Here is a 16947-nt window from a genome sequence, read left to right as displayed (position 1 = left end):
GGTTCACATTTTGAAATGAACTCTACTAGTGATTATTCTTTAAGTTACTCTTTTACAGTAGACACCAGCTTTGAACTACTGGCTATAAAATGGATCGATGATGGAAGGATTGATTATATAATACTTCGGAGAAATATTATTTGAGAAATGAGCATAACTCATTAAGAATTACTCTATCATTAGTGAAAAAATTTCCCTGTTTTCTATTCTTGATATTAAAACATTGAGAAGTACATTTTAAAAGTTTCATTAATTTTATTATTGGTAATTCTAAACAGCTTTATCTTGAAGTTTATATATGGTTTACTACAGAAAGTAACTGGAAAAGAAATAAGTGAAACTTCACTATTGTCATTTTTATATAACCTAAAAAAAGATCAAATATCAGTTTTGACATTAAATAGGAGTAATATATTAATGATATAAATATTTGGAATAAACATTTTAAGCAAAGTACTTTCTAACCAAGGAAAACTTTTTTAAAAAGAAATTATTTTGTAGGGATTTTGTATTTTTCTTTCACTTAATAAGTAAAGAATCTGAAATTAACGTTATGTCAGTTATACCTCAGTTAAAAGAATTAAGTCATTTCTGATACTATAAGAAAGTTTTGTATGTGAATTTCTTAGTCCCCTGTGAAATTAGAATTTGTAGTATTCAGTCTCGCATAAATTACTGACAGGACAATAATCACTACCATCTTCATAAAATATTTAGCATTTTTAGAGGATTTTTCTTTAGAGGCAAGACTATAAACCATGGATAAGTAGGTGGAACCCTTTTATAAAGCTGTAGTTAAAAGTATAGGTCAGCTTCCTCATTGATGAAGACATCTATTACATGGTTGTGCTAGATAGTGGTGATATGGAAACATGACTTGACTTCAGGTATCACTAAAACTAAATGTGTTTGCTAATGGTTTAATGACAGTCTATGTCATTTCATGGTAGTATTGCCATTCAGTAAATGCCAAAATCAAAAACACACCTAACTAGTCATTTCAGTATTTTTAGTTCTGTTCTTTTAGTTTATCCTTTCCAGTGTGCCAGCAGTATTAAAAGCTAATCTCCATTTTTTTTCTTGAATATATTATATCAGACACAAGGTAGAAAGTTTTCCCAGTAGTTTTAGAGGTGGCCAGTCATTTAAATTTCTCATATACCTTCTCTTCTGTTGGAGAATTCTTTCCTTTTGACGGCATATGTTCATAATATATACACCAGTTACAGCTGAATCCCTGCCAAAAGGAAAAAAAAAAATTACCTGTACTTTGGAGCAGAAGGGAAGGTCCAGGGAACACTCTGGCAGTTTTAACTGCCAGGAAGACAAATTATGTCACAGCTGGTGCCTGGGAAACCCATTAAGACCTCTTGGGGTGACCAAATGAATGTAATTTGAGAATACAGCCTACTGGCAATATGTGAAGACAAGCTGTTAGTACACAATGGTATAAAAGCACAGGAGTCAAATTATCTGAAGGTGGGAAACAGTCATTTTTTTAAACCAGGAAACTGCTGGTAAACCAGAAATATCAAGCATTGTAACTGCCACTTGAGAAATGAGAGGACCCAGAGGCAAAATTGAAATTTAAAGGATATCATTTCTCCCAAAAAACACATTGCTAATTATGTAGACTCTGGGATAGTGTGCAGGCACAGATCTGCATCATTTGGCTCTTGCTCCAGATAACATTTATGACAAGAGAGGGATTCTCATGAGTTTGCTGTAAACGTTGTTGATAAGTAAATTACATTAATCAGTTAGAAGGTGTGAATTTCCTTGGTGGGGCCTTGGGCTAAAATGATTCATAATTGTGGTAGGGGATAGGATAGTGTCTTATTATTTTGACAGCATATCAAAGACTTCTGAGCTGCTCTTTGTATATGAAAATAACTGGGCAGACATTGCCTCAGACCAGGCAGCACAGAGCTCCATTCCTCTATGAGAGTCAAATGCTCTTTGGTCATTTCTGCTCAAAAGATACTTTAAAAGAATGAGCGGTTAAGGGAACTAAAGTACACATTCCTGTGAGACAAAAGGAAAGGAGAAAAGTACAGATGAAATTCCAAATGGAAAAGATAAAATTTGATGAAGTACATGTAGTGCTCCATTTTTTTTCAAAGAATGAAGCAAAGTAACTGACATTGCAAAAGGTAGCAGGGAGCTTGAAAATGCGGAGAGAGTGGAAGAGATATACAGTTGGAGCTGTGGGGCATATGATAGGGAATCTGAGATAAAGAAAAAGATTTTGAGTAAAGTTCTTCCTTCATGGATCGTTTTTATCCTTCTGATCAAAAGTTTTTCATCCTTTAAGGTCTCAAATTAATTCCTGAAATTGATCTATGTTTTGTCTCTTCTTGAAGCTGTTTTAAAATTTCATTACGGGTCTCTTTTGGTGTATGTATGTGTATGTAATTTTGCTTCTGCTGGATTATAAACTATCTATAAACAATTTCTTACTAACATAACTAGCCTTGGGATGACTCAGTAAATTTAAATTAAATTTAAAATTAAATGTGGAAAGAAGAAACTTATAGAAACAAAGTTATTTTTTAAATTGCTCTTTGGATGGAGGGATTGGGACAGATGCAAGAATAAGAAGATATTACAGGTAAGAGTAGCAAGATGGATTTCAGATTTGCAACGCATGTAACAGTTCTTAGTGATAACTTTATTGTGTGACCTGTTTTGGTGGTGATTGTTCAGCAGTTGTAATTTTGGTATTTTCATGCGAGAAGCTGAGCTTAAGTCCTACTCCAACATCTTGTCCTAACCTATTGTATGAATCTAGAGTACAGTGAAATTCATTAGTATTTAGGAACTGTCAGGCTAAGATGTCAGAAAGGTCATCTGTTTGGGTCTATCATCAAGATATATAAATCATAATGGTTCATATTCTTATGTCACAATAAGGTAAGATGAAGTATGAAATTTATCATTGGCCTTGGCATTGTGATGGATAAAACTAAAACTGTGATGAAAACTAACTTAGTACCTTCCTAGTTTATAGACTCTTAGCCTAAATAAGAAATAAATAATATAAAACAAAACTTAAAAATAAAATACAATCTTATTTCAGCTTGGTTGCTTAATCAGAAATAGAACTGCTTTTGTACCTTTAGTTACTACAGGTCACATTGCTTTCAGTCTTCCAGTCTTGCAGGCTAATCTTTGAGAGGGTTGTGGATCCATCTTTTTAATGTACGAGCCCTGAGGGAAAGGGATGTATATATACAAACGCGTGTGTGTAGTTAGTGATGCATCCTAGTTATAAATTTCAGTAACCGTTAATATTCATTTTTTTTGCTCCTAATATTCTAAATTTCAAAACATACACTCCTGACTTTTCAGCTGAAAAATAAGCATTTGCTCGCAATTCCTTTTTGTTTTCTGCATCTGCTTTACTTAACGCATTGCCTGTACCTTGGGAGGCCATCCACTCTTTATCTAAATACTAAGGATTCCCAGTACTGAGAGTTATCTGAAACTCCTTTTAGTCTTGTCTTCCTATTTACATAAGTATCTGGGTATTTTGATGATTTAATAGTATTCTCTGTTAGAATTTCCTTTCCCCCTCCTCCATCTGATGAATTCCTATCTGTTATTTTGATGATTTAATAGTATTCTCTGTTAGAATTTCCTTTCCCCCTCCTCCGTCTGATGAATTCCTATCTGTTATTTTGATGATTTAATAGTATTCTCTGTTAGAATTTCCTTTCCCCTCTTCCATCTGATGAATTCCTATCTGTTATCCTGGCATGGCTCAAAATGTCACTCTCCACAAGACAATTATTTTTTTCTACTTACCATTTCTTCTGCCTGGACTCAAATCTTGATTTCACTCCCTACTACAATATAACCTGGAGCATGTTAATAATCTCTCTAGGCTTCAGTTTTTTATCAGCAGAAATGGGGTGGTAATAGTAAATCCTTTCAAGGATTATAGTGAAGATTAAAGGATATAATAATTACTAAGTACTTAGGATAACAATGCTTAGCACACAGCAAGTGCTTGATCATTAATATTACTCCATACCACCTAATATTTTCACAGTTGTCTCTTTCCTTCATCTTTTTAATGTACTAGGCAGAGTTTTAGGTGCTGGAGATTAAAGAAATAGAATACACTGATTTTGCCTCCATAGGTCTTTAGGTAAAGTGAGAAGACAAATAAGTCGATAATCATAAAACTGCATGATAATTATATTAAAAAGGTAAGTTTAGGGTGATGTAGAAGCACCTAACTGGAACTGAAGTTGGAGTTTCCTTGTAGGAGGTGACAGCAACGTTTGTCTGTCTTAACATCCACTTATTGGTGCCAGTTCCCAAATTGCTTACCTGTATTCTAGACTTGAGCACTTAAGAATTAACTGTCTAATTACTAACTGTTCTGCTTATACATCCCTCAGAATGAATAAATGTAAAATGTCCCCAAACTGATATCATCATCTTTTGAAGACTTAAGTGTTTCTTAAAACTACCTCTTCCTTTCCATTTATGCTACCCATCTCTTATTTCAGGTCCCCATCATGCTATGCTTAGACAGTCCCCTGAAATCTGCTTGTCACATAGCCACTAAGTGGTTCTCTAAATATAAATTGAACTAAATCTTCTCAGCTTAAAACCTTTTGGTAGTCTCTATTCCCTACAGACAAAGTCTCCAGGATCAACTTCTGCTTACCTCTCCCATCTAGACTTTCCTCTGCCATCTGGACTCTGCCCTTTCTTGTTCTACATTCTCACCACATAAAGACCTTTTGTCTAACTCACCCCAGTGCCATATACACTTACACACCCCACTTTGCCGTTATCTTCTTTCTGTTTCTTTACACACACTGGCATAAGATCCCAGTATCTTAATCACCTTCCTTACCTGGCTGTCTCCTACTTATTCTTTAAGACTTTGTTCTGTGTTTTTCCTAGGAAGCCTTTCTTGAACTCTGTGCCTTTAATCGTCCTTATAGAATTATGTGTCTTTTCTGTGTACTTTTATGATACTCTGTTCAGATCCCTCTGTTGTACTTACCACATATTTTCATTGCTAGCCTGATTCCCTTGCAGGATTTTAATTCATTGATGCCTGTGGCTGCCTTGTACTCTCTTGTAAACATAAGGCTACAATCATAATAGGCCCTGCGTAAATATTTGATGGGTACATAGTTGGTTGTTATATGGTAATTTAGACAAGTTGGGGTGACAGGCGCATGCAGAGAGAAGGACTATCCACTGCTGAGTGTGGAAGGAGTAAAACTAGTTTAGGCATTCAAAATAAACAGAAACATGAGGTATGAGGTTGGGAGTGTCAAAAAATGAGCCTCAACTGGTAGGGCCCATAGTGAAAAGTTTTCTTATGTCTTGCTAAAGAATTTAATTTTTATCCTGAGGGCAATGGAGAGCCATCAAAGAGTTTTGAATTGAAGAATGACAAGTAGATTTACACTAATCCATTAATTCTAAGATGCCTATATTTCTTACATTTTAACATTTCTGGAATTGCAATGCATCTTATAATTGATTGTGTTTTACAGTTCTCGTAAGCAACACTTCTTTCTAGTGGTATTCAAGATAATAGTACATAATACCATTGATGGCAAATTAAATTCAAAGACAGCATGTTTTAGAAAGCTGTTTGGACATAGTGTGTAGAATGCTTTAAGAGCAGAGTAATACTACAAGAAGGAAGAATAGAGATAAACTGATCATAATCCAGAAGAGAAATTTGAGGCAGTAATGGCAAAGATGAGTTCAAATAATTATTCAGATATTAACTGCTTTCCGTTATTCAAGCACAGTGCTAAACACAGGGATACATAAAAGAGTCATGAAACAAGGTTTCCAGATAGAATTACAGATATTTAAAAATGGTTTAAGTCAAAATGGATTATAAACCTCAAAGTAAGGGTTAAAACCATAAAACTTCTATAAGAAAATATATATAGGAGAAAATCTTAGTGAGCTTGGGTTTGGCAAAATGTCTTAAATCAGACACAGGTACAAATAATAAGAGAAAAATCAATTAATTGAACTTCATCTTTTTTTTTTTCTTCTTTTTAAGGCTGCAGCTGCTTTTACTGCCAGCCTATACCACAGCAACTCCTCTTTTTTTGGTATTTTGTCTTTTTAGGGCATATGGTGGTTCCCAGGCTAGGGGTCTAATCAGAGCTATAGCTGCTGGGCTACACCACAGCCACAGCAACACCAGATCCAAGCTGTATCTGTGACCTGTACCATAGCTCACAGCAACGCCGGATCCTTAACCCACTGAGTGAGGCCAGGGATCGAACCCACGACCTCACAGTTCCTAATTGAATTTGTTTCTGCTGCGCCATGACGAAAACTCCCCAAGTTTTTAAATATGTTATTCCAAAGACTGTCTTGAAAAATAAAAGGGCAAACTACGTAACAGTAGACAATATTTGCAAGACATGTATTTGTCAAAGGACTTTAACTGGAATATATTTTTAAAAACTCTTACAACTCAATTATTAGGAAGAGCTTATTTTAAAAGTAGATAAAAGGGAGTTCCCATTGTGGCTTAGTGGTTACAAACCACTATCCATGGGTACACGGATTTGATCCCTGGCCTCATTCAGTGGATTAAGGATCTGGCATTGTTGTGAGCTGTGGTGTAGGTTGCAGACACAGCTCGGATCCTGTGTTGCTGTGGCTATGGCATAGGCTACCAGCTGCAGCTCCAATTTAACCCCTAGCCTGGGAACTTAGATACGCCTTGGGTGTGGCCCTAAAAAAAAAGAAAAAAAAGTAGGTAAAAATTTGAATAGACACTTCACCAAAAAAGATATATGTTCATGTCAAATAAGTACATGAAAATATATTTAACACCTTTAGAATTAAGGAAATGCAAATTGAAACTATGGTGAATTGCCGCTACATGCTTTCTAGGATGGCTAAAATTTAAAAGTTTGTTCATTCTAAGCGTTTGCAACAATGTGAAGCAACTGGAACTTGACAGTGTTAGCAGGAGTATAAAATGGTACATCCGCTTTGAAAAAGAGCCTAGCAGTTTCTTTAAAAGTTATGCATTCATATGTCACCTAGTTTAGGCATTTACCTTTGAGAAATGTCCACCCAAAGATTTGTACACTTATATTTATTGTAGCTTTATTTGTAATAGTAGAAAACTGGAAACTATCCAGTGTAAACAGGTAACTAAATGAATTAAAACATTGTTATATATATGTCCATATAATGGGATGGCATTGGGCTATAAAAAGGAATAATCTGTTGATATATATGTCATCTCAGATGAATCTCAAGATAATTATACTGAATTTTAAAATGCAGGCAGAGAAGATATTTACTATATTATTCCATTTATATAAAATTCTAGGAAATGCAAACTAATTTATACTGATTGGAAGTAGGTCAGTGGTTTCCTGGGGGCAAGAGTGAGGAAAGAGAGATGGATTACAGAGGAATGCAAGGAAACTTTAGATAATCATGGCCATGTTCATTATCTTGATTGTGGTGATTCTTTCACAGGCACATATGTATGTCAAAACTTAGTAAATTTTATACTTTATATATGTGTAACTTGTACATTAGTTTCAACAAATCTGGGGGGTGGGATTTTTCAGAGTTATAGAAGCAACAGAGGAATTAATCACCCATTGAATGTTGGCAGTAAGGAAATGGAGGAATCAAAGCTGATTTTCTGTTTTCTGGTTTGTACAGTAAATGGGTGGTGTGTCCTTCACCATGAATCACAGAGTACCAGGTTTTAATTGTTTTCTTTGGTGGGAGGAGGGAAACAAGTTTGTGGGAAGATGTTCAATAGAAGTTATATATAAAAAATTATGAGAAGGGTATGATGGCTGTCTGAATAGCGAAGATATTTATCTTGCCAATAAAATCTGAGCAAAAAAAGAATATCCAGCAAATGAAAGTGAGAAGAAATGGTGAGAACTAAGTAGAAATTCAGACAAGGTCAGTGTTCTAGAAACCAAAGACATTATCCTTATCTGAGTGATCAGCAATTTTAGATGTTGAAGAAAATGTGAGCAAGATGAGGACTGAAAAATATCCATTGAATTTAGTGAAAAAGAAGTCATTGGTGATCTTGGCAAGAAAGTTTCTATGAAATGGTTAGATGACAGCCAGATTGCGGAAGGTTGAGGTGCAAATAGAAAGTAAAGACAGGTGGCTCTTTTCCAAATGTTAGACTTGTAATAGAGGTGAGTGAGTGCCTATGTCAAGGGGGTGGAGGGTGGGGTCATGGGAATACAGGATCAAGGAGTTGCTTTGAGTATATAGCCATCCCTTAGTATCCAGTTGATTCCAGGACCCTTGAAGACACCACAATTCAAGGATGCTCAAGTCCCTGATGTAAAATGGCATAGTACAATTGTCCTGCAGACTTGAGCATCTTTGGAGTTTGTGGGGGTTTCGGGGTGTGCTGGAACTAATCCCCTATGGATGCCAAGGGACAGCTGTATGTGTTTATGAATTATATACAGAATTATGTATTTATTTTTCGAATAGCAGTAACTTGGTGTTTAGCAAGTGGAATATCTACAGTTTATTAAATTCTAAATGAGTTACAGAGGACTTACTACTCATGCAAATTGTGATCCTAATCAGAATATTTAGAAGCAAAAGAGAGTATCCCATTTATACTAACTGGGAGAATGTGTTTGTTTTTCTGTTGGAGACAATTGCTAGCTTGGTGTGTGTGAAATACAAGCTCTTCTTTTCTCCTTGAAGTAAAACAACATGAAGTAACTTTTCTCTCTTTGCATATTTGTGTGTAAGGATCTAAACTAATTTAAAACAGAAAATTCAAAAATGACTATTGGTCCATGACCTGTGTCACTGCTGCATTCCAGTTTATCACAAGATTTACACATAATTCATTCCTGAAAGACATACATCATATGTATATGTTGAAGGGGCTTTGATAAAGAAATTTTAAAATATAATAAAATTATTTGTACTTCCATCCATCTTCGGTGTGGCTCCAAAATTTCTCCAGTGTTTCTAATTTTTATTTTTCTTTCACTAGGGCCTATACATTCAGCCACATTCAGTGAGAGGTCAGTTTAGGTTAAAGATTTGTCATTTTCAACATACAGTACTTAATAATTTTCCACCATATAGTATGTCTTTGAGACCTTCCTTTTACTCACATCAGCATCTTCATTTTTCTACTTTTCCATTTATTTTGCATAATAAAGATAATAAAATGACTAGATAATTGCGCAAAATTTTCAGTTTTTTTTAAATTGTTGCTACTCTATGGAGTAAACTTTATAACTGGCTCAATAGTTGGAAGCCTGTATGTTAAATAATAAAAAGGAAGCCATTATATATAGGCCCTGAAATGGCCAAGACACATCAAAAGATATCTAGTCTTTCTAGAGTAAGTATCTAGGATGTGAATAGAGCTTCCTAAGACTGTTCAAAACTGTGAGTCATGCACTACCATCTAATCATATGAAGATGAATGATAATTCCACAGGATACCTTGAAAGCATATGAGGAGCTGAACAGTCAGCTGTAGGACCTAGAAACATTGATCATGTATTGATTTCTTTTTTAAAAAAACATTTTTTACTGCGGTAAAATATACATAACATAAAATTTACCTCTTTAACCATTTTTAGGGGTACAGTTTGGTGGCATTAAATTTATTCACGTTGTTGTGTACCAGCACCACCATCCATTTCTAGAACTCTTTCATCTTCCCAAACTGAAACTCTGTATCCATTCACTCCTCACCCCCCACACCCCTGACCCTAGCAGCTGCAATTTTGTTTTCTGTTTCTATGAATTTGACTACTCCAGGTGCCTTGTATAATTGAAATCATAAAATATATGTCCTTTTCTGTCTGGCTTATTTCACTTAGAATAGTGTCTTCAGGGTTGATCCATGTTATAGTATGTTTCACAATTTTATTCCTTTTTTAGACTGAATAGTATTCCATTATATGTATGTACCATTCATCTGTCAGTAGACATTTGGGAGGTTTCCATCTTTTTGGCTGTTGTAAATAATGCTGCTATGAATATTGCTCTACAGATATTTTCTTCACTCCCCGCTTTCAATTCTTTTAGGTGTATATACCTAGAATTGGAATTGCCAGGTTATATGGTACTTCCATGTTTAACTTTTTGAGGAATAGCCAATACTGTTTTCTACAGCAGGTGTACCATTTTACAGTCCTCTCAGAAATACACAAGGATTCAGGTTTCTTCACATCCTTGTTAACACTTGTTATTTTTGTTTGCTTGTTTAGTTTAGTTTTGTTTTTTAATTAATTAATTAATTTCGCTTTTTAGGGCCACACCCACGGCATACGGAGGTTCCCAGGCTAGGGGTCCAGTCGGAGCTACAGCTGCCAGCCTACACCACAGCCACAGCAACACCAGATCTGAGCTGCATCTGCAACCTACACCATAGCTCACAGCAACGCTGGATCCTTAACCCACTGAGAGAGGCCGGGGACTGAACCTGCAACCTCATGGTTCCTAGTTGGATTCGTTTCTGCTGTGCCATGATGGAAATTCCTGTTTTGTTTTTTAAATAACAGCCATCCTAATGGGTGTGATTGATCTCTTTTTACTTGAGACAAAGTTTATTTATTTATTTTTTTTAGTTAATTTTTTTATTACTCAATGAATTTATTACATTTGTAGTTGTACAATGATCATCACAATCCAATTTTACAGGATTTCCATCCCACAACCCCAGAGCATCCCCCCACCCCCCAAACTGTCTCCTTTGGAGACCATAAGTTTTTCAAAGTCTGTGAGTCAGTATCTGTTCTGCAAAGTTCAGTCTGTCCTTTTTTCAGATTCCACATGTCAGTGAAAGCATTTGATGTTGGTGTCTCATTGTATGGCTGACCTCATTTAGCATGATAATTTCTAGGTCCATCCATGTTGCTAAAAATGCCGGTCTTTCGTTCCTTTTAATGGCTGAGTACTATTCCATTGTGTACATGTACCACATCTTCTTGATCCGCTCCTCTGTTGATGGACATTTAGGGTGTTTCCATGTCTTGGCTATTGCAAGTAGTGCTGCAGTGAACGTCGGAGTACATGTGTCTTTGTGAGTCACGGTTGTCTCTGGATAGATGCTCAGGAGTGGGATTGCTGGGTCAAATGGTAGTTCTATTTTTAGTTTTCTGAGGAATCTCCATCCTGTTTTCCACAGTGGTTGCACCAATTTACAATCCCACCAACAGTGTACTAGGGTTCCTTTTTCTCCACACCCTCTCCAGCACTTATTGTTTGTAGACTTTTTGATGATGGCCATTCTGGCTGGTGTAAGGTGGTACCTCATAGTGGTTTTGATTTGCATTTCTCTAATAATGAGTGATGTTGAACATCTTTCCATGTGTTTTTTGGCCATCTGTATGTTTTCTGAGATGAAGTTTAGAACGTTGAAAGAGAGCATAAGAAGTGATTGTAGACTATATGCATTTTTAATATAGTGGCTAGTGGGTTTTTTGCATAACAAGTTTAAAAATATTTATTTCAAAAATCAGCTAGTGATTAGCAGAAGCAGTGCTCAGAGGAAAATTTATAGCTGTATATACCCGTATTATAAAAGAGAAAAGGAGGGCACACTTCAGGACATTAGCATACTATGGCCTTCTTTGCATGGCAAAGCAATAAAACTGTTTTTTTCTCCTTCGCCAAAAAAAAAGAAAAAAGATCTCAATCAATAACCTAACTTTAATCTTAAGGGAAGAGAAAAGAAAGGAAAAAAAATGAAAACCAAAGCTTGCAGAAGGAAGGAAGTAGTAAAGATTAGAGGTAAATGAAACAGGGAACAGAAAAACAATAGAATTAGTGAAGCCAAAAGTTGATTTAAAAAAAAATTAAAAAGATAAACGACAAACTAGAATGAATAAGAAAATAAGAAGGAAGACTTAAACTGTTGAAATCAGAAGTGAAAATGGGAGATATTAATACAGACCTTTTAGAAATAAAAGGATTTTAAGAGAGCACTCTAAACAATTTGCATCATATAATCCTATTGAAAAATAGGCAAAAATCTTGAATAGCTATTTCTCCAAAGAAGATATACAAATGGCCAGCAAGCCCAGTAAAAGATTCTCATTATTAGGAGTTCCTGTCATGGCTCAGCGGTAACAAACTCCACTAGTATCTATGAGGATGTGTGTTTGATCCCTTGCCTCACTCAGTGGATTAAAGATCCAGCATTGCCCGGAGCTGTGGGGTAGGTCGCAGATGCGTGGCTGTGGCGTAGGCTGGCAGCTATAGCTCAAATTTGACCCCTAGTCTGGAGACTTTCATATGCCGAGGGTGTAGCCCTAAAAAGACAAAAAAAAAAAAAAAAAAAAAAAGATTCTCATTATTAGGAAAATGTAAATCGAAACCATGATGAGATAGTACTGCATAGCCACTGAGATGGCTATAATTTTAAAAACAAACAAAAATGAAAAATAACAAGTGTTGGCAAGGATGTGGTGGAATTGGAAGCTTCATGTGTTGCTTGTAGCATTGTAACATGGTGCTGGTGCTAGATTTGGAGTTCCTCATAAGTTAAACATAAAATAACCCTGTGACCCAAAAATCCTATTCCTAGTTATATACCCCCAAATGTAATTGAAAACATGTTCAAATAGAAATTTGGGTGCAGATGCAGCACTATTAACAGTAGCCAAAAGGTGGAAATAACCCACATGTCCATGAACAGATGAATGGATACATAAAATGTGGCATAGTCCTACAATGGAATATTATTCAGCCATAAAAAAGAATAAAGTGCTATTACCTTGCTGCCACATGGATGAACCTTAAAAACTTTGTGCTAAGTGAAAGAAGCTGGACACAAAAACACATATTATATGATTCCATGTATATGAATATTCAGAATAGGCAGAACTATAGAGACAATGCAGATTAATGGTTGACAAGGACAGGGGGAGGAAGGGGTAATAAAATGTTCTGAACTGAGTAGTGGGAATGGTTGCTCAATATTGTGAATATAATAAATGCCACTGAATTGCACATTTTCAAATAGTTAAAATCATAAATTTTGTACATATTTTACCACAATAAAAATAAAAAGTCCCTATAACAAGAAGTCACGTGTTTGGCAGTTTAGCACTAAATCTAGTGACCAGTGATACTAGCATAATTTGGAGGTTATTGTACCTTACTATGTGAAAATTTTCCTTCTATTCTTCTGATTCATTCCATCTGAGGTAGGGGCTAGAAGTTTCTATATTAAGTAAGCACTTTAGATGATTCCACGTGGTCCCCGACAGCTTATTATTGTCAAAAATGCAGTGCTATACATACATTGTGTGCATAACACTGTAGGATGCCAAATATTTTAGGCTCTCTATATAATGGGTTTTGCTCTCTGTGTTTTTATAAAGAGAAGCAAACAAAGAAACATGAGTTCCTGTTGTGGCTCAGCGGAAATGAATCTGACTAGCATGCATGAGGATGCAAGTTCCATCCCTGGCCTTGCTCAGTGGGTTAAGGATCCAATGTTGCCATGAGCTGTGCTGTAGGTCAAAGATGTGGCTTGGATCTGGCATTGCTGTGGCTGTGGCATAGGCTGGCAGCTGTAGCTCCGATTGCACCCCTAGCCTGGGAACCCCCATATGCTGTGCATGCAGCCCTAAAAAGACAAAAAGAAAAAAAAAAAGAAACATGAAATTGGCCGATTATAAAAGTTAGATTTTCTTGTCTGCATGTGAGAAAACTAAGCCCAGAAATTCAAAATTATTCTCTAGTCCCAAATTTTTTAAAAATACTCCTCTTAGTAAATGTGGCTCTTTTGTGAGTTTGAGTCTTCCTGACCCTCCCAGCATACCCACTACACATTTTTTCCAATCCTTCTACGGTGTAAATTAAGATAACAAGGTATTTTATATACTTATAGTTTATTTATATGGGACAATATTCTAAGATTTAGCCCCCCCACCCCCGCCCCTTGCTTTTTAGGGCTGCACCTGCAGCGTATGGAAGTTCCCAGGCTTGGAGTGGAATCAGAGCTGCAGCTGGCAGCCTGTGCCACAGCCACAACAATGCTGGATCCAAGCCACATCCGTGACCTAGACCACAGCTCATGGCAAGGCCGGATCCTTAATCCACTGAGCAGAGCCAGGGGTCAAACCTGCATCCTTATGGATACTTGTTGAGTTCATTACCACTGAGCCACAATGGGAGTTCCTATTTCTGAAAATTGATGTTTAAGGGATTTGTGGTGTACTTGGGGCACACCTTTGAATCATGTACTTTAAAGCTGCTGTGTCAAGAGCAAATCATTTAGCTAGAGAATGAGTCTAGCCACAATTCAGGAACTTATCATGGCTTTTCTATAAGTCTGTTTTGATGAGATGAAATCTTCGGACAATAACATTGCATGTGCATACAGGGGGAAACAATCTGCTTGCTAGGTCTAAACACTAATGGCCTTACTTTTTTTTTTTTAAGTTCTAATCTTTGGGGAATATTTTGAAATTTGGTGTAAATAATTTTTTCTTAACCATCTATCTCTAGGCCAGCCAGGCCTTCGAGAAGCTATTTCCATGTCCTGTATAACCAATGGGAGTGGTTCAAACAGAAAACCAAGTCACACCAGCTCTGTCTCAATCGCAAGAAAAGAAACTCTTTCATCTGCTGCTAAAAGGTATCCATTTGTAAAAAAGCTAACATTGCAAAATTGTCTGACTATGATAACTCAGTCTACTTTTGAAAAGAATATGAAATAGAGCTGTATGGAATTCAGGTGAGCATGTCTTTTGAATTCTTTGCCTCTAAATGTGGAGATAGCCAGCCTATACTCACTGAGTTTATGTTCATCATACCTATGGAGTTGTACGAGGAAGCTTTTACTTCTTACTAAAGCAAGCAGTTCCGTTTCCTGGTTTGTGGGTTTGTTTGTTTTTTTTTAATTGTTTCTTTTAAATAAGCGTTTGTTGATGAGATAAGCATCACTGTATTTAATGTAATTTTATAAGTGATAAATTTATCATCACATATTTAAAGAGGAAATAGAATCTTTTATATATATCTACATTAATGGAAGAGTAAATGCCATTATAACTTTTATTCTTTAACCAGGACTATAAAATTGAGGCTTAATTTAAAATATTATAATACTATGTTGTGTCCTTGTATGTTAAGGGATGGTGGGCAGGAGGGCATTGGAAATACTGTAATTGTAAAAGTTTCAGTGGATTACAGATTAACATTCCCAATGTTCTTTTCATCAGTTAATTGATTCAATCTACTCAATAAAATTGCTTCACGATTTTTCTGCTTTTGTGTAATTTCTAACAGATTATTCCATATAGTTTGGAAAGACCATAAAAGATTAACCACATAATCTTATATCTGTTTTCTTCAGATATGAGATTGATTAAAGAATGATTAAGGAAAAACTTTAGAGAGTTCCTGTCATGGTGCAGCAGAGATGAGTCTGACTGGGAACTGTGAGGTTGCAGGTTCGATCCCTAATCTCGCTCAGTGGGTTGGGGATCCAGCGTTGCCGTGAGCTGTGGTGTGGGTTGCAGACGTGCCTTGGATCCTGCATTGCTGTGGCTGTGGCGTAGGCCAGCAGCTGTAGCTCCAATTCAACCCCTAGCCTGGGAACCTCCATATGCCACGAGTACGGCCCTAAAAAGCAAAAAAAAAGAAAAGGAAACACTTTAATAGAATAATATTTAAAATGTGCTGATGGAAAATGATTGCCTCAGAGCTCCCATTGTGGCACAGTGGAAATGAATCCAACTAGTATCCATGAGGATGCAGGTTTGATTCCTGGCCTCGCTCAGTGGGTCAGGGATCTGGCGTTGCCATGAGCTGTGATATAGCTCACAGACGTGGCTCGGATCCCAGGTGGCTGTGGCTGTGGCATAGCCCTCTAGCCTGGGAACTTCCACGTGCCCTGGGTGTGGCCCTAAAATGGGGGAAAAAAAAAAAGAAAGAAAAAAGAAAATGGCTGCCTCAATAAACTAATACCAGTGGCTAAATTATTCATCATTGTGAGTTTACAGGTTTTAACCAGACGTTTGACTGTAGGAATGGTGAAGAGATGACAAGATCTTAAGGCCTTTTAAAAGCCCGTTCTAGGGTTCAGTCATTAAAGTCATTTTTATTACAGAAACTAGACTTTCTCTTCCAGAGCATGCTGTAATTCATTACCTGTGCTCCAGTTTCAAGAGAAAAATACAAATTAGGAAAACATTTAGTGGAAATTTTTAATACAGTTTTTAGTAATAATACATCCTTTTTGTGTCCAGTAGTAGTTTGGATTCAACCCATTTTCTTTCTTTCCTTTTCTTCTCTTTTCTTTTCTTTTTAGCTGCACCTGTGGCTTGCACAAGTCTCTGGACTAAGGATCAAGCCCATGCCACAGCAGTGACAACTCTGGATCCTTAACCCACTAAGCCACCAGGGAATTCCATTGTTTTTTCCCAGCTCATTTTCTTACATAGCTATAGTTCTGTGCAGTGATCAGTACTGTGTACAGTAGTGAGGCAGCAGTCTAAAACCAGATGAGTATGTTACTTTATGTTACTTTGTGTTTTGCTTTTAAATAACTCAGAAGGAAAATCTCTTTTAGATTCTACTGGGCTCGCCTAAGACCAGTGGCCTAGTGCTATATGCATTCAGGATTGTTTGTAGACCAAGGAGAAATTTCAAAATTAATCTGATATTTTTGAGATAGAATTGTATTTCTCAAGCACATACTTTAAAAAGTTGAATATGAACAACACAAAGGCCTTTTTCAAGTCAGAAGTTATCAGAATGAATCGCATTAAAAAATGTCACTGTCAAAATTATATTTTAACATTACTATTATTATGTGATTAAGTTTTACGTACCTACATATATTAGTTTAGAATGTTCTTAAACATACTTTGTAGATTATGCACCTTATTGTCAAATTTAAAAATGTCATTTGATTAAGTAGTTGGTAGTTTTGTACCTTTC

The 16947-nt window shown here is 36.2% G+C and overlaps 1 protein-coding gene across 7 annotated transcripts in view; it reads left to right on the top strand.

Moving 5' to 3' along the window:
• EML4 (echinoderm microtubule associated protein like 4) overlaps window positions 1–16947 on the top strand; it is a 150068-nt gene that overhangs the window by 63573 nt on the left and 69548 nt on the right. For all 7 annotated transcript variants that reach the window (XM_021087581.1, XM_021087582.1, XM_003125196.6 and 4 more), the window contains exon 3: window positions 14509–14638. In XM_021087581.1, coding sequence (XP_020943240.1) covers window positions 14509–14638 — 130 coding nt within the window. The remainder of the gene's footprint in view (window positions 1–14508; window positions 14639–16947) is intronic.

Source organism: Sus scrofa, chromosome 3 (assembly GCF_000003025.6).
Source record: "Sus scrofa isolate TJ Tabasco breed Duroc chromosome 3, Sscrofa11.1, whole genome shotgun sequence".
In the NCBI taxonomy this organism is placed as follows: domain Eukaryota; kingdom Metazoa; phylum Chordata; class Mammalia; order Artiodactyla; family Suidae; genus Sus; species Sus scrofa.
Note: the sequence above shows the minus strand (reverse complement) of the source record. Positions and strands in the feature narration are given on the sequence as shown.